This window comes from Cibotium barometz, chromosome 52 (genome assembly GCF_041138505.1).
Source record: "Cibotium barometz isolate CiBa-2024 chromosome 52, ASM4113850v1, whole genome shotgun sequence".
Taxonomy (NCBI): Eukaryota; Viridiplantae; Streptophyta; class Polypodiopsida; order Cyatheales; family Cibotiaceae; genus Cibotium; species Cibotium barometz.
This window is the reverse complement of record NC_141097.1, coordinates 24,551,930-24,579,733: the sequence shown is the minus strand read 5'-3', so window position 1 is coordinate 24,579,733 and position 27,804 is coordinate 24,551,930. Positions and strand designations below refer to the sequence as shown.

At 45.2% G+C, this 27,804-nt stretch overlaps 1 protein-coding gene across 1 annotated transcript in view; it reads left to right on the top strand.

The window, feature by feature from the left end:
* Positions 1–7,647: 7,647 nt before the first annotated feature.
* Positions 7,648–27,804, top strand: part of LOC147608981 (periodic tryptophan protein 2-like) — a 52,441-nt gene continuing 32,284 nt past the window's right edge. The window contains exons 1-3 of the mRNA XM_086788685.1: positions 7,648–9,355; positions 9,687–9,938; positions 10,039–10,131. Coding sequence (XP_086644811.1) covers positions 7,970–9,355; positions 9,687–9,938; positions 10,039–10,131 — 1,731 coding nt within the window. The 5' untranslated portion in view covers positions 7,648–7,969. The remainder of the gene's footprint in view (positions 9,356–9,686; positions 9,939–10,038; positions 10,132–27,804) is intronic.

The following is a 27,804-nucleotide window of genomic DNA, read 5'->3' as shown; positions in this document are numbered from 1 at the left end:
CACTTTTTCAGTGCATGAACTATCGCTAGTAACTCTCGATTGTAAGCCGAGTAGTTATGCTGCGCACGATCTAACTTTTTACTCTCAAATACAATTGGGCGTCCCCTTTGCATAAGTATGGCCCCAATGGCCTCATCACTAGCGTCTGTTTCCAAGAGAAACGGCTCATTTGGATCGACAATAAATAAAACAGGTGCAACTGCGAGACGGCCACCTTGAGCTTATCAAAGCTCTTCTGTTGGGCTTCCCCCAACTAATGTTTTTAGTTTTTGACCTTAACTGGACAGTCAACGGGACTGCGATCTTTGCGTAGTCCTTCACATACTGTCGGTAAAACCCCGACATGCCAAGAAAAATCTGCAGTTCCTCGAGATTCTTCGGCGCTGGCCATTTAAGAATAGCCTCTACTTTCTCTGGCTCCATTCGCGTACCATCGACGGATATAATATGGCCAAGGTAGTGAATTTTTGTTTCAAAAAATTCACATTTACTCTTCTTCGCAAATAGTTTGTGCTCTCGCAAACAACAACTCGAACACTAGATGCAAATGCTCTATGTGTTCTTTCTGTGTCTTACTGTATACAAGAACATCACCTAGGAAAACTACTATAAATTTTCCCAGATATGGATGTAAAATGCTGTCCATCAGCGTCATAAACGTCGTTGGAGCATTGGTTAGCCCAAATGGAATAACCAAAAACTCAAAATGCCCGAAACGGGTCCTAAATGCTATCTTCGCAACATCTTCTGCTTTAATTCTAACCTGATGATACCCTGATCTTAGGTCTACTTTTGTAAAGTATCTTGATCCATAGAGTTGATCAAACAACTCATCCATGCATGGCATCGGATACTTGTTCTTAATCATTATCTGATTAAGAGCCCTATAGTCTATGCATATCCGCATAGATCTGTCTTTCTTCTTTACCAGAAGAAAAGGCGATGCCCCACAGACTTGAACTAGGCCAAATAAAGCCTTTGTTCAAATATTCCGTCAATTGTTTTTCCACCTCCTATGCCTCGGAGTGGCTTAATCTATAAGCAGGTTTGCTTATAGGTTTTGATCCTAGCATAACTTCGATGCCATGGTCTACTTCTCTAGATGGTGGTAAGCCATCTGGCAAATCATTAGGAAAAACATCTTGAAATTCCTCTAATAAATTCATTAAAGTACCTATGTACTTTTTCTTTAATGTCTCTTTTGCCTTGGATTTTTTCTTGTTTGAAGCGCATGCATACCAAACAGGGTTTTCAAACAGTGGGTCTCGTCCAAGTCTATTTTGTTTTCCTTGTTTGTCTTTGCAAACATCATCTACAGTTTCATCTATGGAAACAGAATTTAAAAGAGAGTAACAAGCATATGCCTTTGCTATCTGGCCTTTGCGAACCGCTGTGCACAGCTCCATGGAGAAAATAAGTGGTGTGGCGGGGACAATACTGTCGCCCTGCAGGGTAATGACTCTACCTCCATACAGGGTAATGACTCTACCTCCATGCTTAAAACGTAGCGTATTATGTAGGTAACTCCGAGCTAGACTAGGGCCCAAGCCATACAGCCACTCCCTGCCTGATATACGTCTGCTCTAGCTAAGTGCATGACCTGAAAGTCAAGCGGAGCCTCGTAGTCCTGCGTAGATAATGGGACCCCCAATACTACGGCATTCCATACCATTTTGTCATACCCATTGGCTAGGCCAACAGTATACTCATGATCGCTCTGGGTCTTAGTCAACCCCAACTTCTTGACTAACGAGAGTAGTTCAAGAAGTTGTGGCTAGCTCCAATAGTATACTCATAATCGCTCTGGGTCTTAGTCAAACCCAACTTCATAATAACGAGTAGTTCAAGAAGTTGTGGCTAGCTCCATTAGTCTAAAAAATCGCGACCATCCAGGAAGAAAAGAGACAACGAAGTCCAAAAGAAAGAGCAGTATATTAAAGCGCGAAAGGAAAATCGCTGCTTTAATTAAAACAATGTAGGGCACACAAAGGCTAAGTGTCCAAAACTTAAAGCCAGCACAAGCGGCAACGAGCCCAAAAGAGATGGTAAATCCTCTAGGCAGTTGCATACAGTGCAGAGACTCCCTCTCAGTTTCGCAGCAGCGTTCAGAGAGGTAATAGTGTGTCATTGTGATGAGCAATGTTAGATCTCCATAGCGTCGCTTACGGGTGCTACCACAGGAGGGGACGGCCTCTGGCTCACCACACCCAGCGCAAAGGAAGAATAAGGATTGCCCCTCATCCCCCAGGCTATATAGTGTGTGGCCTGCCGTCCACACTAGCCTGGCCACCCATGACTCCGCATGGGCGTCCTCTCCCACTGAACCCCGGATGGCCACGTCCTTGGCCATCTGATCTACCGTCGGTCATAGGCGTTACAGCCTACGTGACAGCAAAGCTCCTTGTGGTGTGATAGTGAAAGAGGCAAGGTTCAGGCCCTAGTTCTCCACAAGAGAGGGTTACTCTACTATGAGTGGCTAGAGGTACACGTTGGTAAGACCCTTGCATTCTCCTCTCCTTCTCCCTAACTTTCAAGGCTCAAGTGTTCTCAAATCGGTGAACAAATGTCATATTTGTAGCCATGTGTCATTGCCCCACTTAATGTGATGTGTCAAAGATAAGGCTTTTTAGCCTATAAAAGCATGTACTTGATTTAACATTATTTAATTAGTCAATGACATCATTGAGTCATGCAATCATTGTCTCTCTTTGTGTTTGTTACATCTCTCTCTCTCTCTCTCTCTCTCTCTCTCTCTCTCTGTTTGTTACATCTTTCTCTCAATGTCTCTCTTGTACACACACATCCATGAATACCTTCAAGCCTCCATATCAGCTACTTCTTTAACTCAACCAAACTAGGCCAATAGTCAGGCTAATAGGCACATACATGCACAGTTTAGTTGGTCACAGGAATGAGCACTTCAGCTAGCAGGTCATAGGTAAACACAGCTCAGCTCCTATGTAGCACATGTTATGCTCGTTAGCTGGCATACATGCACACGACACGTGCAACTAGCAGGCGTAGTTTAGCTCCTCTCTTCTTCTTCACGCTATTGCTCAATCGTGTTCATGTTACTCTAAGATATGTTGATGCTTGACTTATGTGTTGTTGCTTAAGTTATGTGCTGCTACTCGACCCTCTTCATGCTCGATGATGACCACGCTGCTCGAGTTATGTGCTTTTGCTCAATGCCCAATTCTGCACACTTCATGCCTTCTCTCACGCTCAGCATACACTAAGAGAAGGGAGTTACCACATGGCCGAGTGGGGAGGTGTCACATGGTAGCTCCCCCATAATATATCTAACATGAGTTTAACGTCACGTTTGCAATGTTTGGGCTAGGCCTATTTGTAAAGAGAGTGGGTTGCTACCACGATAATAGCTAAGTTAGTAGAAGAGGACAAGTGTTCTCTTAGAAGTCTTGGTTTTGATCCTTGTTGACTACGATGGATGTGCACCCTTGTACAAATTGTCGACAATGTGTGAGACTTGTCTACACGAGCCGGCGGGTGTACATATCCATTTCCTATTAATTTTAAGCCTTCCTAAGAAAAAAAAGAGAGTGGCAATACTTACATGTAACAAGCCTCTCTTACGGTTCGCACATGAAGACAATTGCTTCCTTGATCATCAAAATGATTTCATCAAAGGCACTCCGGCGCCTTCAACGCTACCCCGGCTACAAATATGACGTTGCCATGTGAACTTCTAATTTTTGGTGCTTCTTTGTTTTTCCCTGTAGGTAGAACTATTGATTGTACACTGTCCATAAAACACAACCATGCATGCATCTGTTGCTCCTGCACTTCGAACAACTCTAGCACCAGGTATTCTCTTCGATCGTTATACTATGGTTTATTTCAAGTGCCTAAGATAAGGTTTGTGCTTGAATCAGATTCTTTCCTCTCTTGCATTCTTATAAAAATGATTTCATGCTTATAAAAATGATTGCATGCTGATGAAAACGATTTCATGCTTATAAAAATGATGAAAATGATTGCATGCTTATAAAAATGATTGCATGCCAATGAAAATGCTTGCATGCTTATAAAAATGATGAAAATGATTGCATGCCAATGAAAACAACTGCATGCGTTTAATTCTCCTTCACTGCTGCAAACAATTGAGCAAATGATTGCATGCGTCTAATGTTGCTTCACTACTATATCAACTGAGAAAATGATTGCATGCGTCTAATGTTGCTTCACTACTATCAACTAAGCAAATGATTGCATGCGTCTAATGATGCTGATCAAAACAATTGCATGCGTCTAATTCTCCTTCACTGCGCGAACAATTGAGCAAACGATTACAACGCTAAAAAGATGTTAATGCTAAAACCTTATTAAACGTTTTAGCGTTTTCTTTCCCAAACTCTTGCCAGTGGGTAATTGAATGTGTAGTGGTTGCTGCCAGTTATGTTTCCCGTTTGTGGGATGTTGCAAGTCTTTGCCTTATTTGCAAACAAGGCCCTTGTGGTTGGGCTTAAACGCAAGCTCTCACTATGTGGTCATATGGGCTAGGGTCATCTAGCTCCCTCCTTTGACATTTTCAGATCATTTTTGTTTCCAATTATAGGCATCATATCCAAAAGTTGAACCTCACTTGTGTATTAAACTCCATTGACAGCAGCAGAGCAGCATTTATAAGTTTTAAGAAGTTTCCTAAATATATTCTTGACATAATAACCATGGCACTAATAATCTATGGGGAGATCCTGTAGTTCTAATCCTCCTAACATTTATCCATAAGAAGTCAGAGTTGTTTTTAGTGATGGCATGAAGGCTTCACTAGGCATTGGCCCTATTTAAGAAGATAGAGAAGGTCCATCTACTATCAAAGATGACAAGCTAAAAGGCAGTCCCTCCATATTGTCTTCCAAGTCACATTAAGCTCATGATGATGATATACAATAGCTAATTCATTTGTCACAAGGCCAAACCGCTTTGAAACAGAGGATCCACAATCTGCAAAAGCTGAACAAAGGTAATTTTCTTGTAATGATCATTGTTTGCTATATAAGTTCTTTTAGAGTGGCATTGGTAGCAAAAAAACACATAAGTTTACTAAAATCTGCCAATAGATCATGGCATGTTTGTAAACTTTAGTCCTTGTGAAGGATAAGTAGAGTGAGCCTATGCAGATAGATCCAATACTATGTCAAGTAGAGTGAGCCTATGCAGATAGATCCAATACTATGTCAAGTAACAAGAGAGCAGCACCTTCCTGGGCCATGCATGCTTCAAATGTACAAAACCCATACGAGGATGATTGTGAGGAGTATGTGCCTCTTTCCCAAGAGGCCTGTGAGGTACAAGGGCAACAAGGATCAATTTCTTTTACTGACATGATATTAATTTCTTTTCCCTATTTCTAGTCCATACCTTTTCTTCATCCTTGTTTCTAGTTCATATGCTTCTCAAATTATATGAGGAGGTATGGTCACATACTAAGCAAGGGAGTTTACGGGCCAAAGACTAGAAGAAACTGTCAGATGCGCTGAACTTGGACACTAATGGCGCCTACAACCTAGATCAAATGAGGAATAGAATAGACGAACTCATCTGGAGCAACACCAACTTCTTGGCAATTCTATGCAGTTTGTGATGCTATGTGGAGTAGTACTCCTAAATGTTCTGGTTTGAATGGTAGTGAAGTACCGACAACTAAAGGATATGTGGAGTAGCACTCCTAAATGTTATGGATTGAATGAGGCTATTGATACTGAAGTACCGGCAACTAAAGGATTGCCAAGTAACACCAACTGAAATAGCTAGTGAAGATGAAGACAAACCACAAGTACATGCAACCAACACAACTGACTTGGGAGGAGTCGTTTTGCTAAGTGTAACTGATGTAGTCAACTTGGAAGGGTGAAGGGGAAGAAGGCAAAGGTATCAAAGAAATCAACCTTGGCTAATCTTGAGAGCACGATGGGCAATGGGTTGCAGGAGATGTGTGAGACTATAAGCGAGGTTGAAGAGAAGCGTAATGTGACATTGCGACAACTGGAGAAAAATAGAATTGCCTTAGAGGAACGGCTCATGAGGATAAGGGAGGAAGAGGAAATGAAATGCCAACAAACTTATCTTGCTACGCAACTTGAAATAGTAAAGCTTTTGAGAAAAGCTAGGGAATGGTGAGTTTTCAATCCTTTGTCATATCCTTCATTGATAATATCATCATTGCTTCAGGTAATGTTCTCAAATTATTTTCAATGTTGTGAGACTGCTTGGATCTTTGCCCATAGGTAATAAGACTCTTGATACGAGTATAGAAGTGCATCCTTCATAGTCAAGGATCCATATGTGTTTATGTGGCTAATGTTGATGTGGGATTGTAGAACCAATCAAAGTATGTCTGTATCGATGGTCATCTACTTTGCCTCATTTGCATGAGTTTACGTCGTTGACTAGGTACATGCTTGTCATTAGTTGCCTTACAATGTTTTCCATCTTGTTAACATTTTTGGGGAAGGAGGGTTGGAGGTATGGGCCGGAGAGTGGTGTGCTTTCCACGACAAGAGACCTTTTGGCGAGCAATCCACTCTAACATTTGGTCTGAGGCTCGATTAGAGAATTAGCACAAGTTCTTCTATGCATATAGAATGTCGTACGAGTCGTTTCATGTTTTGCGTGCATTGATAGAGTCTCATTTGTCTTGTTCTAATGATCTACAAACTATTTGAGAGTCCATATCAAGCGAGCTTGCATTAGTCTCCACACTATGGAGATTAGCACATGGACATTCATCCACTAGCGTATCCTAGTTGTTTGGTGTGGGTGAGTTAATAATATGTAAGTATATGGGTATCATTGTGGATTTCTTGTATACACGGAAAATGTTCGAGAGACATGATATTAGTGTACCACAGTGACCGTCTAGAACGTATCATATCTGAGTTTGAAGCATTGACATCTTTGCCTAACATGTGTCATGCTGTAGATAGTTCTCACATCAAGCTTCAACGGAAGCCACCAAAAGGTATTTCCCTACCCAATATATGTGTAGACATGGATTCCCTAGTATTATACTACAAGGTATTATGGACTCTAGGAAGATATTCTGGAGTATTGTATGCAATGCTCCGGGGGGATGCATGACTCGATATACTTTAAAGAGTGTATAGGTATGGACGATTAAAGAGAAGAGAGGTACTTGATGTCCCTAGGTGTTGCAATTGCAAGGAGAGTCCATACGGCCATATATTGTGGTTGATTCTGCACATAAGTCCACTACTTTCTTGGTCAAACCTTATAGATCAAAGGCTGGAGAACACTTACAAGAGAACATAATCTTTGATAAACATTTGTCAAAGGGTAGAGTGAAGGTAGAGAATGCTTTTGGGATCCTAAAAAATCGTTAGTGTCAAGGGACTTAAATGTGGCCATGCCTTTTGCACCAAAAGTAGTAGCTGCATGTTGTGCATTGCATAATTTTGTGCAGATGCGTGGCGAAGTTGAACCGCAAGATCAATGAGATCCTCATTCAAATGGTGGAAGGGCTAGCATGGTGCATCAACGAATCATGGGCATGAGGATGAGAGCCGCCTTGTTTCATGACTTCCGTGAGAGAATGCAACAAGATCGTAGGGGCTGAGGAGGTGATTTTCTTATTTCTAGTTTCATTTTTTTTGTTTACTTGCTTCGAACAGTTACTGACTTGGGTGTGGGTGGGTAAGAAGTCTCTTGGTTTCGCAGAGTAGCAAACATGTTACGTTGGGGTTTGATTCCCCATAGGCTAGATTGTCATGTGTTTGAGTGCAGGTCCTTATATGGTGGAGGTGTCTTGCAAGAAATAAATGTAATTTGCATTTGTCCATTCATGTGTGAGAAAGGCGGCCGTCCTCGGGTAGCCGGAGATTGTCATGTGCACATTCTATTCAGTGAAGGCCCTAAGTTATACACACAGCTGCAAGGGTACAGGGTTTAAGGCGAAACTAGCTGCAGTACTGCTCCACCTTCCGCCATGAACTTCAAGTTCCAGAACCTCCTAGGCGCACCCTACAGGGGGGGCAACTTGCTGATATCAGGTAATACAGAGCTCCTGTCTCCAGTAGGCAACAGGGTCTCCTTAACAGACCTTGTGAAGTCCGAGACCACAACTCTGCCCTCCGAGAACACTAAGAACGTCTCCAGGATTGCAGTCTCGCCCAATGGCGCCCTTCTCCTCTCTGTTGATGAAGATGGCAAATCCCTGCTCATCAATCTTCGCAGGCGGGTCGCCCTCCACCATTTCTCCTTCAAGGGCCCTGTCTCTGCCGTACAGTTCAGCCCCAACGGAACCCTTATCGCCGCCGCTGTTGGTAAGCTCCTCCAAATTTGGCGTACCCCTGGTTTTAAACTAGAGTTTGCACCCTTCCAGCTTGTTAGAACCTTTGCTAGCTGCCATGACACCATCACTACCTTAGATTGGAGCCCTGATAGCCAATGGGTCATAGCAGGCTCGAAGGATTTAACTGCCAGGTTGTTCTGCATCCATAGGGTTGATCATTACAACCCGGTTGTTCTCATGGGTCATAGAGATGTCATCCATGGTGTTTATTTTCAAGTAGAATCAAATGGTGTGGACCAGGGCAAGGTTGTTGGTGCTTACACTGTTTCGTGCGACGGCGCCATGTTCTCATGGAAGCACAGTGCCTTAGAAAATAGTGAAAACTATACTCCCCTACAGTCTTCTGGTGGAGGCAGAGTGGAAGCAAATTATGCACCTGGAGACCTTCCCATTAATGAAATTGAAGATGAACATGATCAAGAGCAGGATTTTATAGTTCCTTTGGATTCCTCACCAACAACTCCCGACAGGAACAATGGCAAGAAGAAGCGAAAACGGAGTAAAACCAATGAGTTAATACAAAGCCAGTCTGCAGCAGAGGTCTGTGAAGGGCAGACTGACCATGAATGTGCTCCAGGAGGGCCACCACCGACAGTGAATGTAGGATTGCAAACTGAAATGGGCTTCAAGGTTTGCCGGTTAGATAGAGGGAGGTGGGAGCTTACAAACAAACACTTCTTCATGCAAACTTCAAAGTTGACGTCATGTGATTATCATCAAGGGCTCAATTTGGTTGTAGCCGGGTTCGCATCAGGGATATTTGGTCTTTACCAGATGCCTGATTTCACATGCATTCATCTCCTATCAATATCAAGAGAGAGGCTGAATACATCTATATTCAATGGCACTGGCAACTGGTTAGCTTTTGGATGTGCAAAGCTAGGGCAATTGCTTGTGTGGGAATGGCGGTCAGAAAGCTACATTCTCAAGCAACAAGGCCATTATTTTGATGTGAATTCTGTTGCATACTCTCCTGATTCACAACTGATTGTTACAGGTGCTGATGACAACAAGCTCAAGGCAAGCTTGCTACTTCCTTCTAGTACTGCATGTTAGGAGTACTTTAAGCCTTTTTTTAAATAAAATTGTGAGAAACACAGGCTGACATCCCTGTATTTGCCTTGGTATCAAATTCCTACCGTCAGCTTGGGGGGTTGTACCCTGCTGACAGTAGTGTTTAAGTAATTAAACAAAGTCACTCCTGGCTAAGCAGTTTTGAGAAACTTAGGCAACTTTGTGTACGTTGTGCTGCCTAAGTGGGCAGTCTTTCTGATGCCTCCATCTCATCATCATTTAATATCTGAGAGCTTGTTTTACTGATGTGGCATTTATTTATGTGTGTACATTACAGGTTTGGAATGCTTCCTCAGGCTTCTGCTTCGTCACCTTTGCTGAGCATAGGAATTCTGTTACGGCTGTGCATTTCCTCCCAGGAAATAATGCTGTGTTGAGTGCATCCTTGGATGGAACAGTGCGTGCATGGGACTTGTTGCGATACAGGAATTTCCGCACTTTCACCACACCCTCTCCAACACAGTTCGCCTCATTAACTGCTGACCAAAGTGGGGAAGTGATTTGTGCAGGTTCTCTTGATTCTTTCGAGGTGGCATTTTCTAGCATTCTGGATCTTTTTAATTGACATTTCTTTTATATATGAATTCGGCGTATGTTTGACTGCTTCTGAACACTGTTTTTGAGGGCAGATATATGTTTGGTCCATGAAGACAGGACGGCTTCTGGATATTCTTAGTGGTCATGTGGGCCCTGTGCATGGCTTGACTTTTTCGCCAGTACATGTAAGAGCTTTCTTTCCTTTAACTCCTAAATCAATGCGCTATTTAGTTCTGTTTTTCTACTTTGGAAATTAGTCCTCATTTCAAAACCTTGCCACATGTCAATAGGCATGCTTTCACATATGGAGGGGTCGCGGGGGGGGGGGGGGGGGGGGGTTGTTGTGTTGTGTGTGTGTGTGTGTGTGTGTGAGAGAGAGAGAGAGAGAGAGAGAGAGAGAGAGGTGGTTCGTGTGCGCTACCTGAGCTCTCTCTCTCTCTCTTCCCCCCCCCCCCCCCCTCTTTGCGAGTTTCTGCGCGTCCCCCTCTCTTTGCATCTCTGCGCACCCCTGGTTGCCCCTGTTCCGCCTCTTGCCCGCCTGCCCTGTTCATCTGCACCGCTCCCCCCCAGCCCTCCCTCTCCTTCGTGCCCCCCCCTTTCTTTCGCCTGCCCTGCCAGCTTCCCCTCCCCCCTTCGCTGCTGCCCCAGTGCCGCTCCCCTCCCCTCCCCTCCCCTCCCTTCTCCTTCTCCTTCTCCTGCGCTTGCCCCCCCCCCCCCCCCCCCCCCCCTTGCCCTTGCTGCTGCCACCTCCCCTCCTCTCCGCCCCCCCCTCTCCTCTCAGCCCACAGCCCCCCCCCCTTCTTTTTTCTTCTAGTTTTCCCCTTCCTTGGAGGTTGATTCTTAGGTTCTTCGGGGCGTTCCTCTATTCGGCAAGTCTCGGCTTTTTCTGGTCTTCACCCTCAGTAGGACTCTGTGGCAGCCGCTCCGTCATCCCCGACCGAGGCCGACGTTGCTTGCATATCCTTTTCCGAAGGAGACCTTTAGATTCTCGCCACGACCATTGCAAAAGGATGAAAGGACCAAATGTACGAGAGATCAGAGCAAAACAACGCAGCATGAAATAGGTGTGTGAGTCTATATATAATGGTGAGTGAACATATGTACAAGAGCCCTCTAATGTGAAGTGACTCTAAGTAGAAGAAGACCAGTGCAGAGGCAGAGATGATGTTGGAGCTGAAGCACGGTCGATGACGAAGGCTCGCATCGATGTGAGGCAAAGCACTTCGAGAGGTGGTTGGTGTTGAAGGCTCGCGTCGGTGGATGTAGAGGCACTCCGAGGTGGTAGTGGCAGCGGAAGATGAGGTGATGCAGGCTCTGGTGACAAGGGTGCTGCGGTACCGGAGGTGGTGGATGAAGAGCAGAGAGGGCTGCCGTTTTGAGTGGTTTAGTGGTGCAAGCTCTGGTGACAAGGGTGGTGCAAGACCTGAAGGGTGGAGGCTCTGGTGACAAGGGTGCTGCGTACCCGAGGGGTGGTGAAGAGCAGAGAGGGCTGCCGTCCCGAGTGGTGTCGATGGTGAAGATAAGCAGAGAGTGGGCTGCTGTCCCGATGGTGTGATGTAGCAGAGAGTGGGCCGCTGTCCCAGAGAGTACTGATGATAAAACGATGATGTCCTGTACTATAGTAGAGATTGGGCTGCTGTCCCGATGGTGTGAGCTGAGGAAAAACACTGAAGTGCTCAATGTAGCAGAGAGGGCTACTGTTCCATGAGCTGAAGATAAAACGCTGATGTGCTCTACTGTAGCAGAGAGGGCTGCTGTCCCATGAACAGATGTGTAACGCTGATGTACTGAATGTAGCATAGAGGGCTGTTGTCCCACGGTGGGGCCTAGAGTAGAGAGTGGGCTGCTGTCCCAAGGTGTGGCCAGTAGTAAAATGCTGATGTACTGAATGTAGCAGAGAGGGCTACTGTCCCATGGTGTGGCTTGTAGTAGAGAGTGGGCTGCTGTCCCAAGGTGTGGCTAGTAGTAAAATGCTGAAGTGCTCAGGCTGACAAGCAATGATGATAACGTAGGTATGGCGTATGTGCCGACAGCAGCAACATATGGTACTGGATATGGTCAAGAAGTGGTACAAAATGATGAATGATGAGGCTAACCAATAAAGCCCAGTAAAATCCCCTTTTTAGGGTTGGGAAAAATGTTGTTTTCACACACCCCCTCTTAGGCCAAAAAGGGGACCATGAGAGAAGATGAGAGAAGAAGATGGATGCCAAGGTCCCACACTGACACATTGGCAGAAGGAATGTATCCCCTTGTGGAAACAAAATTTGATAAAGTCAGAGAGGGCTGTCGTGAAGGCAAAGGAGGTGAAGGTGAGGTGATGTAGATTGGTTGATCGTCTCCCAAAGTAAGATCTTGAACGGGACTCTCCATTGAGTAAGAAGTCCCATTCCCTGTGTGCATAGTCGCTATACGTTTTTAAAACGAGAAGTATTATACGAGTTTTATACTCTTAAAAACGTTTTTTATTTTTGGAGAAGTTTTTTAAATAAATTTTTTATTCATTAATTTTTTAAAGCTGTAATTATGGCCTGTATCTATAGTTTTTAAGCCTAGGATGTTGGAACCACAGATTTCATATATAAAAGTTAACCTTATGCATGAAAACAATGACCAAGGAACCATAGATTCCAAGTCCTTCTCACATTAGGAGAAGTTGCATCTTCATTGACTTTAATATTGATTTACCAATGACCATTCAACATTAATCATTCATGTACATTGTAAACTTTAAAAATCGAAAGAATGATAAATGAAGAACTCAAAGGCTAGAGCTAAGAGACAACAAGCAATATAATCCACCATCCATGATCAAAGTCGAATCAAAATGCCAAATTTCAATCACAAGTGCCAAGTACAAATGAAAAAAAAATAATGTCAAGACCGAAGACTGACACTCTAGAGTCTACACATCCATCTCAACATCATGATTAGATGCATCAGCCTCTGAATCTGTAGTGTAAGTAGATGAATCATCCGGATCTACCTCCTCTATCTGTGCTACAGTACTGTGACTCGTGTCAGCTCGAGCACTAGATCTCGCCGCTGATAAGCTGGTCATGGCCTGAACTTGGCCTCTTAACTCTCGAACGGCTCTGCGTGGTGTGAATTGGTTGCATGGCCTCCTCGTAGAGCATAGTATAAATGTCTCGCTCATCTGGTGGGATCTCTAGAATTTCCTTCACCTTCTCGATGTCGATCAAGTCGACATTCACCTGGCGAGGCTCGATGGGATTGCCTTTCTCCTCAAGAAGATGATGGTTGCAGTGGCAATACACCAAATGCTCCAACTGAGCGGTAGATAATTTGTTCCTCTTCTTTGTGTGAAAGAGGGCCCAAGTACTCCAGTTTCTCTTACAAGAACCCGAGCTGCAGTCCTGTGAGAGAACTCTCATGGCATTGCTTCTTTGCCATTCAAAAATTAGAAGAACTTAGAAGCTGCTACAATAAACGAAGATTCAAGAAGTTGAGGAAAATTTACTAACACTTCATTACTTTAGGATCACAAGCAACAAAGTTCCTACCATATGGGGAGCACCAATGCTATATTTCTCCCACCAGGACACAGGCTCAAGTTGGCACTCTCATAGGCGAGCAGTGGGGGACCCAAAGTGTTTTCGTGTGCCATTCCGAAAGTGTAGGCGCTTCTACTCTAGTATCCTCAACTGCTGCACATCTCCACGAGTCAAATCATTGATGTACTCCCTCTAGTATCCTCAACTGCTGCACATCTCCACGAGTCAAATCATTGATGTACTCCCTCCAGCCATCCTCCAACTCCAGCCATCCTCCAACTCCTAACATAAGAATTGCTTATCATTTCTCCATAAAGGATGGAGGATATGTGCAACAGCATGAATTGGTCTATCAAACCAATCCCATCGAGTGAGCCACGCATTTTGAATATCCGTCACTCTAATTGATTCATTAAAACATTATACATAAAACATTAAAATTCATTAGGGGTGTTATGAATAAATGATACAACTTACAAGTCAAAATTACAAAGCTAACTTATAACTTATAAGGGTGAATGTTTAATGCAGTAATGTACTTACTCCTCTTCTTCCAAGCCTTGTGTCTTGTTAATGCATTCACCGATCTTGTCCATATACTTATACAATAAGCCAAGTGAGCATGCTGTCCTCTATATCAGTGATACGTAAGACACTGTAGAATGGCTGTCATAGAATCCTCACCAACACTTTAGCCTTCTTCCAAAAGGCTTCATCTTCCATTATAGTGGTTTCAAACTTCACATATTTGGGCCTTCTTTCTTTTACCTCGTTCATCTCAAACCATGCGTGTGAAACAACTTTGCGCAAGAGTCCGGCCCAAACTCGTAGTGCCCTGTCAAAACTAGAATAAACATGTAGGCAAATCTAGTGGAGGGTTTTTGGAGCTGCAACACGCGCTCTGCTCTAAAGATGTTCAGCACCTTTGGCCTCTTTGTCACAAATTTGATAATAAACTTTGAAGTGGCCAACACTTTGGTAACCCACGACATCTTTCCCACATCCTCCATCAACAAATCCAAGCTATGTGATGCACAAGGAGTACATCATATAATTTTTGGAAACTCCTCATGTAACATACGGTCCATATTGACACAATTAGAGCCATTATCTATAATAACTTGCACTATGTTCTCTGGGCCTATCTCCATCATGGCCTCGCGCAGGTGTCCCCAAATGAACTCCCCTTCCACCATTGTATCTGGCAAAGAGACATCGATAGCCTTTAAGAACATAGTGCCCTTGTAGGAGGACACCAAAATGTTATACACACTTCTTTTACGTACATCTGACCATCCATCACATAGAAGTGTGCATCCATATTTCTCCTATGTAGCTCTAAGTGGTTGTATGCCCTTCTCTACCCCTATACGCTCTCTCCTAAGCTCACGGGTGTGCAAGGCCTCGTATGAAGGTCCCTCCCACTCATAGCCGATGCGGCTAACTGCCCTCATGCGACTTTTCCATCGCATTGTCTTCAATATGTGTGAATGAACAATTTGGTTCTCTCCCTCGTAGCCACTGCCACAACTTGCTTTTGGATGCTTGCTTTCACACTCCCCCTCTTCAATGCATTCACAATGGGCAACTTAGGTGGGCATGATGGTGCGCCACTAACAGGCATTTGCATGTGCACCGAACTTGAAGCCACGTCTTGCCTAGCTTGACCCGATCCTTCACTTTCCTCTTCTTGATTCTTTGCCCTTTTGGTCACACCTTGACCACTGCTTGAAAAATCCTCTCCCTCATCTTGAGACTTTGTAGCCATCTGTGCTCGTACTTGATTCACCACATCTTTGGGCACTCTAGGGCATATAGCAATGCCCTTTCCCTTTAACCCGGCCAAGTGGGCTTTGATATGGGTAGCCTTCCCTGTGTAAATGTCACCACAATATTTGCATCTCCACCTGCCTTGGCCACTTTCATTGTAATTAGTTAGGTCCTCTACATGTGCATTCACTGGATCGGGAGTTTGGCCCATTTCAAGACTCGTGAGCAAATGGGGCAAAGGCGGGAGTAGAATAGGTGACAAATCACAAAAGGCGGGAGCAAAGTGGCAGAGGCGGAAGCAGATGGTGTGGGGGGGGGGCGGGGGGCAACTTGCTAGGTGGGAGAAGGGGCAGGTGGCCCGTGGGAGCAGTAGAGAGGCGGGAGCAGGTTGCTGCCTGCAATAGACAGGCGGGAGCAGGCTCACAGAGGGTGCAGCTTGCAGGGCAGAGGCTAGAGCAGGTTGCAGACTGGAGCAGCACAAGGAGCAGGCTGCAGCAGCAACAGGCAGAGCAGAGGGAGCAGGACTGTAGCAGGCGAGAGCAGAGCAGAGCAGCAGGCGGCGGCAACAAGATCGAAAAGACGTACAGGTTGCAACAATCGAAAAAAGTATAGGCGTACACGGGATCCAAGGGTTTTTTTCATTTAAAAAAAATTGCCTACAAAAAAACGCTTACCCAAATAAAAAACGTTTCAAAACATACACGTTTTTTATTTCTTCAAAAAAACGCGTTTTTTAACAACTATGCCCGTGTAGTCTAGTCTCTAGATCAGTGTTTGGAGAATCAACTTCTGGTGAGAAGAATTGGTTCTCTGGGAGTGTGGGTAGACGATCCATGCTGTGTGCTCTTGAGGTCTTCAATCCCTTTGCCCACGATAGCTCTGATAGCATTTGAGTGCAAAAGGACTAAAGGACTAGATGTACGAGAGATCAGAGCAAAACAACACAGCATGAAATAGGTGTGTGAGTCTATATATAATGGTGAGTGAACATATGTACAAGAGCCCTCTGATGTGAGGTGAGACTGAGTAGAAGAAGACCAGTGCAGAAGCAGAGATGATGTTGGAGTTGAAGCACGGTCGATGACGAAGGCTTGCGTTGATGTGAGGCAAAGCACTCCGAGAGGTTGTCGGTGTTGAAGGCTCGCATCGGTGGATGCAAAGGCACTCCGAGGTGGTAGTGGCAACGGAAGATGAGGTGATGCAAGCTCTGTGCTACGGTACCTGAGGTGGTAGATGAAGAGCAGAGAGGGCTGCCGTCCCGAGTGGTGTAGTGGTGCAAGCTTTGGTAACAAGGGTTCTGCAAGACCAGAAGGGTGGAGGCTCTGGTGACAAGGGTGCTGCATACCTGAAGGGTTCAGGCTTTGGTGACAAGGGTGCTGCGTACCTGAGGGGTGGTGAAGGGCAGAGAGGGCTGCCATCTCTAGTGGTGTCGATGGTGAAGATAAGGAGAGAGTGGGCTGCTGTCCCGACGGTGTAATGTAGCAGAGAGTGGGCTGCTGTCCCAAGGTGTGGCCAGTAGTAAAACGCTGATGTACTGAGGCTGACAAGCAATGATGATAATGTAGGTATGGTGTATGCACCGGCAGCAGCAACAGCAGCTGCAGATGGTATCGGATATGGTCAAGAAGTGGTACAAAATGATGAATGATGAGGCTAACCTATATATAGTTTGTGGGACTGCTGTTCGGCTAGCCTAAAGGCTGTCGGCCAGCAACAAAGTTCCAAAAATCCCAAATAAAAACAATAAAGCCTAGTAAAATCCCCCTTTTTAGGGCTGGGAAAAATGCTGTTTTCACACAGCCTCTACCCTGGTTTGCAAGATTGTCGGTAGCCGCCCTGCGTGCGGACAACTCAGGGATCTTTTACATGTGAGCCTCATTGGCGAGCTTGCAAAGATCACAGACATTCACCCTCTGGGGCATGGATACTACCAAGTGGAGTTCGACTCGCCAATAGCTTTAGTCCGAGCCATGCAGCTGCGCAACATGGCCCTCATGGTAGAAGACTGCTCCAATGCAATCTCCTCTTGACAAACTTTTTGACAGGATGTCAATCTGATGATCTTCCAATCTTCCAATCTCTTTGGCTTCTTGCTTCGGCTTGTTGGACAATTTGCAGCCAAGTGTCCCTTCTTTCTACATTGAAAACACTTACCTTCTTTGGCGTATTCTTCACATTGCTCGAGGGACAATTTTCTTCGGAAGAGTGGAGGTTTGTCCCTACTCATATCCTTCTTCTCTTGGTAGATGGGGATCGGTCTTTAAAGTTCTTCCTTTGAGGTGGATCTCGATTGTCGTTCTTTGTCTTGTCGTCAATCCAAGGCATGTACAAGGCCTCGGCTTGCAAAGCTTTGTCTTGAGCTTCTTCCAAAGTCTTTGGACCAGCCATATACACTGCTTGAATAAGCTTTGGTTGAAGTCCATTCACAAACTTTTGCATTCCATTAGCGGAGGAATAGAAGTATCAGAGGTAAACTTCAATGAAACAGCTGAGAAGTTGTTGAGATAAGTTGCCACATTCTCACCAACTTTCTGTTTTACCTCATCTCATTCTTTCTGTAGATTTGCATCAAAATTTGTGTGTAAGAACTTCTTGTTGCACATAGTCTTGAAGTCGGTCCATGTCTTTGGCTCGGTCCCTTCTTGTACCACTTTTAGCTACCAATTCAAGGCGGCATCTTTCAAATGCATGCGAACCATACGAAGTTTGGACTTTTCGGAGAAGTCCTCTCCTCCAAAAGCGGCATCAAATTGCTTGACAAAAGATAAAGCTTTTTGAGTGTCCCACTTTCCCTAAAAAGAATTGAACTTGACACTCTTTTCTCCCGGCTTGGAGTCCACTTTGCCGGTTGATGACGGCTTCTTAACCTTCCTTACTCTTACTTGAAGATGTTGCATCCGAAAGAGCGGGCCTAGGGATATCCTCCCTATCTTCTCCATGAGAAGCGGATTTGGTGGCTTTTGATCCTTCTGCAATGGTGACTCTGTTGGGGTAAAGGCACTATGCCCACCCTTATAGTGTGTACAAGCCCATAAGTTATAGTACATAGTACACTTAGTACTTTTAATGTACTAAGTGCACTGTGTACTAGTGCAATATACATGTGTGATAGGAGAGTCACACACTCATGCTATTGATGAGTTGACTTATCCCCACAACTCTGTCTCTCTCTCTCTCCCTTGTTGTTTCTCTGTGTATGTCTCCCACATGAACTCTAACCTAACCCTAAATCTCTCCCATTCAACTGGTATCAGAGCCAGTGCTGTCTTGATCCTCACCCTTTGCCCTAGAGCTTGCATTTTTCCGAGGACACTCTGCTTGCGTTCTTTGTGCATCTCTGCTGATGTACAAGCCTAAAGCCTGCGCATTGCTGTACCTGCGTGACCTGAAGCTCTGTAGCAGCACAAGGAGCTATCAGCTGGCTTAAGCAGTGCTGCCCTCAGATCTCCCAGGCGCAGGTGGAGAAGAAGGCGAAGGCAGGGGTGTCAGCGTAGGTAGCACACGTCCAATTCAGGCGGACACGTGTCAGCGTAGGCAGCACACGTCCAATTCAGGCGGAAACACAGGCGAAGGCACACAACGCGTATAGCGCTACTAGGTGGAGGCAGCGAAGTGGTGTAGTGCTATCCACTAGGCAGGCGGGCGTCAATATAACAGGTGAACACGCCTACGTGCGAAGGCGTAAAGCCGTCTATGAGTCAGCGCACAGCAGGCGGGCATCCATCACGCGGCCCTTGATCACTATCGGCAACGAGGACAGACGAGGAGCTCTCGTGAAAAATGCTCTCTCATGGGGCCGCTTCTCAACGAAGTCCATTCTGATGCAGCGCCCCTTGAACTTGTGCCCATCCCGCCTCACAATGGCCATGCAAGCCTCCTGCTTGGTGTCGAACTCAATGAATCCGCCAACCCCACAGTGAGAGACAAGGCGAAAGAGGGATTCAGGTCTTCTTTCCTCTTCCAGCATCAACACACGTGCAGCACCCTTTCTGCAGCAGCATCAGCAAACCCCCTCTCCTGCAACAACTGAAATTCAGCCTGCAGATCAGAGAAATTCAAAAAATTAAGAGGTATTTGCCTTCAATTTTGGGAATTTCTTATCAATTCAATCAATTGAGCAGGTACAGGTGCCGAATTGCTCAATTTTGAGCGAAATTGGCAAAATTGGGTGACATTGGTCACAATCAGGATCAATTTGCAGGAAATTGGATGTCGAAATTTGGGGCTTTTGATGTATTTGTGTAATTAAGCAGTCATACATGCTGCATGATGTGAGAAATCGCACATTTGGGCAAAATTGCAGCAAATTGCAGTGCAAATCAAGGGGCTTTTGTGCCGATTTGGTTGATTTGCATGCAGGCACTCGCAGTGGATGCTTTGGGCAATGTGTTGATGCCTGACAAGCACTCAATGTGCCTGTAAATCAAGGGGGTTTCATGTATTTGATGTATATGTGGCTAGGGGGAAGGATCGCAAAGACTCTGGATGCCTTCATGTGCGTCAATGTACTATGTATGATCAGCAATTGATCTTAAATCAAGGGGCTTTTCAAGATTTTATGCTTGTTAAGCTTGGCAAAGCAGCAGGCAAGACATTTATGCCTTGAATCCTCAGAAATCAGCTTGCAATCAAGGGGCTTTTGCCCAATTTCTGTTCGGGACTGTTGTATGCAGTGTACGGGACTGTAAAAGTCTGATTTTCACTCATTTGGACAGCCAGGAGAGCATTTATTGCTACTGTACCTGCTGGTACAGATTTGGCACAGCTTTGTGCAAGTTTTGGCATGGCTGCACATTGATTTGAGTGAGGAAAAGGTTCAATTTCAGCTGCTGTACTTGTCGGTACAGGTTTGGTACATCACAGGTGAGCACTTGGTACTGTTGTACAGTACTTTGGAAGGGCAACAGAGCACATTTAAGGTGCTGTCCTAAATCTGCAGCAACCAGATTTTGGTGATTTCATCACAAAAAGTGGGAGAAAAGTTGCATTTTTGCTTCCGCAGTGGGAGATAAAGCTTGGGAGAACAACAGTGAGCACTTTGTGTGCTTTTGGTGCAGTGTTTGCACATTTTGCAGGGAGTCAGGCATTGACAGGTTGCATATTGCTATGGCAACCACAGGTGAGAGCTCTTCATTGCTTCACATCAAGAAGCTTGAAGGCTCACATAACTATGATATTTGGCAAACCCAGTGCTATAATGTGTTGCTCCAGAAAAAGCAGCACAAGCCTATCAAAGAAAGGGGTATAATGCCCGCTTCTCTTACTGCTGAAGAGTGGGAAGATATGGATGAGCTGGCAAGATCTACTATCATGTTATCTGTGTCAGACTCTTTACTTTTCAGCATTCGTGAAGAGAAGACAGCTTGGGGAATGTGGCAGAGATTGCAGGACTTGTATGCCCAGCAAAGTGCCTCAAGCAAAGTGTATTGGTTGAAGAAACTCATAGGTCTTCAGATGAAGGAAGGGGCGTCTATGACAGCCCATCTAAATGAGTTTAATGGTATAGTCAGCCAAGTTATAAATCAAAAATTGGCAATGGACGATGAGTTCAAAGCCACTTTTCTGTTATGCACTTTGCCAGAGAGTTGGGACACATTCAGGACAGCCACTAGCAATTCGAATACTATGCTGTCATATGCAGATGTTGAGGGTGCTCTTCTTCAAGAAGAGATGAACAGAAAGAATAATTCTGTTGGAAAGTCCAATGCAATGAATGCACGTGGGAGATCCGAGCAAAGGGGTAAAAGCCAAGAACGGGGAAGGAGCAAGTCTCGCTCCAAAAAGGACTTGGAATGCCATTATTGTGGCAAAAAAGGGACACATTAAAAAGCAATGCTACAAATGGAAAAATGATCAAAAGGAAAAGGGAAAAGGCAAAGACAAAGACAAAGATGAAGCCAAAGAAGTAAAGCCAAAGGGCAAAAGTGGAGTCAAGATGGAAGAAATCAATGTGTCACATGCAGGTGACAGTGAGGATGAGGTCCTATTTACGTCTTCACTTGATGCCCATTCACTTCTTACAGGTGGTCATGGTATGCACTCATGGATCATTGATTCAGGTGCCTCCTTTCATGTCACAGGTTGCAGAGACTTGTTTGTCAGGTATACTGCTGGCAATGAAGGAGTGGTTTATTTGTGTGATAACCATGCATGCAAGATTCTTGGCAGAGGTGATGTGAGGCTTGTGTTTTCAGATGGCTCACAGCTTATGCTCCATGATGTCAGGCATGTGCCTGAGATCAAGAAGAATCTGCTTTCTACTGGACAGCTTGATGATGCTGATTATGTTACCACATTTGGTCGTGGAAAGTGGAAGATTAGTAAGGGCTCACTGGTTGTTGCCAGAGGCTCTAAGGTGGACACTCTTTACTTTATGCATGCAGGTGTTTGTCACCATGCTAATGTAAATGCAACCGAGCTGCCGGAAATCTCTATGTGGCATAGCCGGTTGGGACACATGAGTGTCAAAGGAATGGAGCAATTGTCTCGTTTGGGTTACTTGTCTTCTCTAAAGTTTTCAAGTTTTCAGTTTTGTGAGCATTGTATATATGGTAGGCAACTACAGTGCCCCCACAAGAAAGCTCTTGGACAGAAAGATGCTCATTTAGAGCTTGTGCATACAGATGTATGTGAGATGCCTCAGCTTTCTTTGGGAGGGGCAAAATATTTTGTGTCTTTCATTGATGATGCCACACACAAGGTGTGGGTCTATCCTCTTCGTTTGAAGAGTGATACATTCTCAGTGTTTCAGAAGTTTGTTGCTCATGTTGAGAATCAAACTGGCAAAACACTGAAGGCTTTGCGTTCCGACAATGGTGGAGAGTATATGTGCAAACAGTTTCAGGACTTTTGTGATGCTAAAGGCATGAAGAGGGAGCTCTCTACTCCTTATGATCCTCCACAAAACGGGACAGCAGAGAGGATGAACAGGACCATTCAGGAGAAGGTCCGTTCTATGTTGTCACATGCTGCATTACCTCATGGTTTTTGGGCTGAAGCTGTTATGACAGCCGTTCACCTTAAACAGGTCACCTAACACGAGGCTTGGTGGGAAAGTGCCAGAGGAAGTATGGACAGGAAAGCCTCCGTCATACAAGCACTTGAGAGTGTTTGGTTGCGTTGCGTACGTGCACATACGCAGGGAAATGCGCACCAAACTTGATCCTAAGTCTCACAAATGCATATTCCTAGGATATGGTGACAGAGGTGAAATGGGGTATAGACTTTGGGATCCCGTGAATAGAAAGATTATACGCAGCAATGATGTCATTTTTGATGAAACATGCATGTATAAGGAGCCTGCAAGGCAACAGGAGCCTGGCAGAGTCATCTTTGATGATGATGGACATCATGGACAACAACCAAGGGCTGTAAATCAGCCATTACAGCAGCAAAACCAGCCCTTAAATGGTGCTGAAAATGGTCCAAATGGACAGCCAGACATGGCAGAAGATATCCCTATGGATATACCACAGTTAGAGGAAATACCGGGCATGATATTTCAGCCTTATGGCATGGAACAGGAGCCACCAATGGGTGATATGCAGGCTGGACAGCAACCTGCAAATGATGGTCATTGGGTACGGAGGTCCACAAGACCCTCCAGAGCCCCTGACAGGTTTGTTCCAGGGGTTGACTACTTGATGCTCACTGACTGTGGGGAGCCCTCATGTTATAAGGAGGCTTTACAGAGGGCAGACAAGGCTCTTTGGGAGCGTGCCATGAAGTCAGAGATGGATTCTCTGCACAAAAATGGAACATGGAAGTTGGTGCATTTGCCTGCAGGCAAGAAGGTTTTGCCATGCAAGTGGGTTTACAGGCTCAAAGTTGCACTAGATGCTAAGCCAAGATACAAAGCCAGGTTAGTGGGTAAGGGCTTCAAGCAGGAATATGGTGTGGACTTTGATGAGATCTTCTCTCCAGTGGTCAAAATGACCACACTTAGAGCTGTGTTAGCTTTGGTTGCGCATGATGATCTGGACTTGATTCAGATGGATGTGAAGACTGCTTTTCTTCACGGTGATCTCCATGAGGAGATATATATGCAACAGCCAGAGGGTTATGCAGTAAGTGGAAAGGAGAAGCTTGTATGCAAGCTGAAAAAGAGTCTTTATGGGCTCAAACAGGCACCAAGGGAATGGTATCATAAATTTGATACATTCATGAAATCCCAGAAATTCAGGAGAAGTGACATAGATCACTGCTTATACACCAAGAAAGCTTTGGATGGCAGTCTATTGATCCTCATCTTGTATGTTGATGATATGTTGATTGCCGGAAAATCTCGTAAAGAGATGGATGCCTTAAAGCAGAGGTTGCATCAAACCTTTGATATGAAAGATTTGGGTGATGCAAATCACATTTTGGGTATGCGGATACTTCGGGACAGAAATCAGCATGTGTTGTATTTGTCTCAGAAGGAATACATTGGCAAAGTTTTGCAGAGGTTCAATATGGACGGGGGGAAGAAGACTGGTACTCCTTTGCCTCCATATGTGAAACTCAGTGCTATGGACAGCCCACAGTCGGATAGAGACAGGGCTGATATGGCCAAGGTTCCGTATGCTTCAGCTTGTGGCAGTCTCATGTATGCCATGGTTGCTACTAGGCCGGACATTGCATTTGCAGTGGGAGTGGTTTCTAGATACATGGCCAACCCTGGCAAGAAGCATTGGGAAGCAGTGAAAGGTGTCATGAGATACCTGAAGGGCACACAGGATATGTGCATTTGCTTTGGCAAACAGGATGCATTAGTGCATGGTTACACGGATTCGGATTATGCCGGCCATCCAGATAACCGGAAGTCTACTACCGGTTATGTGTTTACATTCACAGGAGGTGCTGTGTCATGGATATCCAGGATGCAGAAGTGCACAGCCTTATCTACTACAGAGGCCGAGTATATTGCAGCCACAGAGGCTTGCAAGGAAGCATTATGGCTATCTCGGTTAGTGGTTGATTTGGGTTATACAGGGGATATTCCACTGTTGCATTGTGACAGTCAGAGTGCCATCCAGTTGGCAAAGAACCCTGTCTTTCATGCAAAGACGAAGCATGTGGATGTGAAGTATCACTTCATCAGAGAGGTGATAGAGAACAAGCAAATTCAGCTTGTTAAGATTCATACGGATGACAACCCAGCTGATCTGTTGACAAAGAGTTTGCCTCCGGAGCGGTTTGCTCATTGCAGACACTTGATGGGCATTGGATGAGGCCAGTTTCAGCCTTGATAGGTTGTTGGGGTAAAGGCACTATGCCCACCCTTATAGTGTGTACAAGCCCATAAGTTATAGTACATAGTACACTTAGTACTTTTAATGTACTAAGTGCACTATGTGTACTAGTGCAATATACATGTGTGATAGGGGAGTCACACACTCATGCTATTGATGAGTTGACTTATCCCCACAACTCTGTCTCTCTCTCTCTCTCCCTTGTTGTTTCTCTGTGTATGTCTCCCACATGAACTCTAACCTAACCCTAAATCTCTCACATTCAGACTCCTTTGGCACGAAGATAGGATTTGGGAGCTTCAACTCCTTCGGCTTCGGTGGCTCTGTCTTTGCTGAAATCTTCAAACATTTGAGCCCTTCTTTGGACCTGTTCCTTCTTGGTTCTCCAAGCAAGGAATTCTTCGTCTCTGAGAAATCGTCTGAACTGTTGAAAGTCATGGTACTCTGTTGATGACATGGCCGCGGTCTCGTGAGTGATGGATCGACGGCCCTGGTTCCCATTTTGAAGTCGTGGATCAGCCTCATAGTTGTTCCCTTCATTAGGCCCTTGGTTGCCCTCTACTCTCGACATGGCTCTGTCACCCCAAGAAAGATTTCCTCAAGAGAAATCCTGCTCTGATACCAATGTAAGCCCAATGGGGCGTGCCATGAAAGATTCAACCATGTATCCAAGAGATAATGATATAGAGAGAGGGGGGGAGAGAGAGAAGGGATTAGGGAGCTTTGCACATTACACACATACACTGAGCGGGGAATAGGCCCCGCTCCCCTTTAAGAATTTATTTTAAGAGCAGTCCACGGGCTTTTCGAGCCAGGATCAATACAACCAATGAATACAAAATCAAACAAATATATTGATGTAGAAATCCAAGTCGATGTCGATGTTGAGGCACGAGATCTCTGATGCTGAGCACACCACAGGGAATAGGTCCCGCTCCCCTTCAGGAATTTATTTTAAGAGCAGTCCACGGGCTTTTCAAGCCAGGATCAATACAACCAATGAATACAAAATCAAACAAATATATTGATGTAAAAATCCAAGTCGATGTCGATGTTGAGGCACGAGATCTCTGATGCTGAGCACACCACAGGGATGACCCACAAGAATCTCTCACTGGATCCAATATCCAAATCCAGATTCAAGTCCAAGTCCAGATCCAAGTGCAAGTCTAGATCCAAGTCCAAGTAATCCCTAACTTGTACTCTAGGTGTACAAGGGTTGCGAGAAGATGTTGAAGGGTATGATATCCAGTAGTAAACTTGATGCCCAAACTGGAGTAAAAGTAGACCACAAAGAGAGGCTTCACGTAGGAGTATATCCCAAATCAGTCCGCAGATGGTGGCTCAGCGCTGTACCTAGTGGCGAATCTGTGGGTGGCAGCCTGGCGACTGTCACAAGTGGCGCAAAAGCAGACAACAGTTTCCAGCGGAGATGGAGCAGTTGGCACTGGCAGGCTGGCTGGTTGGCTCTGGTGCAGACAGGTTTGTGGCACAGTTCAAAAGGCGAAGGTGGCGCAACAAACAGGTACTGACCAGCGGGCACAACCAAGCGGTGAAGGAGTTGGCTGGCGCAAACGGCAGATGTGGTTGCGCACAGCAGCAGCCCAGATAGCTGCGGAGATATAGCTGTACAGTAAGTCAACGCTGAGGAACACAACAGCAATTGGCGGCGGTAGGTGCACGGAAGCGGCCTGATGATGAAGAGGAGGATGATAAACTTCCAAACCTTGATCGACCCTTCTCGATGATCTTTCAAGAGAGACTCATGGTTCTTTTATACCTAAGAGGAGCCTTGCTTTTTGCCAAAAAGTAATACCTTTGCTTTGCTTTCCCTTTTTACTTTGTTTTTGCCTTTTTAACTTATAATAATAAAAATATTACTTATCTTTTGTTGAGAGTTCTTTAGTTTTGCTTTTTTTGCTTTAGGGCCTTGCTTTTTGGCCCTAGAGTTGCTTTTTGAAAAAGTGGCTTTTAGCTTTTTGGTCCGGCTCAGCCTCCTCTTGCTAATGATGCTCTTGGCTTGTGGTCAACCCAGTTTGACTTTTTGCTTTTCTCTGCTTTTTGACCAAGATTGGTGCTTTTTCTGAAGCAAACCTTATGGTCCCTGTCCCCATGCGTTCTTCCACTTGTCTAGTGTCTGGGCAAGGATTCCATCATGTGAAATAGAGCTAGGAGGGCCAAATAGTTACTGATGCCTCTGTGTTGCGGTTGAATGATCACTCTCTAGGATATCTTGGCCCGGGCGGGTCTCCCATCGCTAGCAGCCCATAGAAAGTTGCGGATCAAACGTTGAACCTGACCAATACTAGCCCGAGAGAAAGACCAGTAGGAGGTGATGTACCACATGGTGGTGAGAAGAACCTAGTTTGCCACCACAACCCGGCCAACTAAAGAAAGCCTGATAAAACTCCAGAATAGTAGCTTCTTCTGAATGCTCAGAAGAAGAGGGCCTAGCTGCTACTCGGAGGAGATATCAATGCCAAGCTGGCATCCAAGATAATGAATTGGAGTGTCCCTTGAGACCCATTGAAAAGCCTAAACTGGATGCTAAGTTGGGGCAAGTGATGAGCAAACCCAAAATCCACGCTACTTGTGCCAGCTGATCTACGCTCCGAATGCTGACAAAAGATCTCAATCGCCTCGGTGAATCTTTGGAGGTCTCGATAGGTATGCTATCATGACATCGCCAAACTCGGAATCAAGCAGCTCCTCTTGTGCGGATGGGAAGACACAATCCCTGGATCTCGGTCTCATGAGCGGAGAGAAAACTACTCATGGCCTCAGCGACAAACAGGAAGAGATAAGGTGCTAGAAAGAAAGAAAGATTTATTAACGTCTTCCAAAAGACCGAACTCGGCCTATGAGACAAATCAGTGTACCTGTGTGGGGTATCCTCTGTCATCCCAACAAAATGAAAAAGTACTGAACTAAAAAAAAAGCTAAATCTGGGTGTGCAATAAGTACAATGAGTGGGGGGGAGGGGATGGAGCTCTACTACTAGGAGAATGCAAAGCTATATGCATGGAGTATACAATCATGATATGCAACCTAGCTGGCTCCATCCTGTACCATACTGGGGGTATAAAATGGTATACATCAATGAAGGGGGTGTCCACAGCTCCCTGAAGAACATGCTTGGGTCTGCTTTGAAGCGAGCGAGTTGCTACGCACCCTCTCTGTGAAACTGAGCTCTGATCTCTGGCATCTCTCTCTGGTATAGGCGGGGTATCCAAAAGCCAGGTGTCCTCTGTCTCCTGTGGGCTCTGAGTGTCTCTGCTCTCTGGAGAGTAATTTCCTGCTGTGTAGGGGCTAGGAGTGGGATGGATCTCTGAAAAAATGT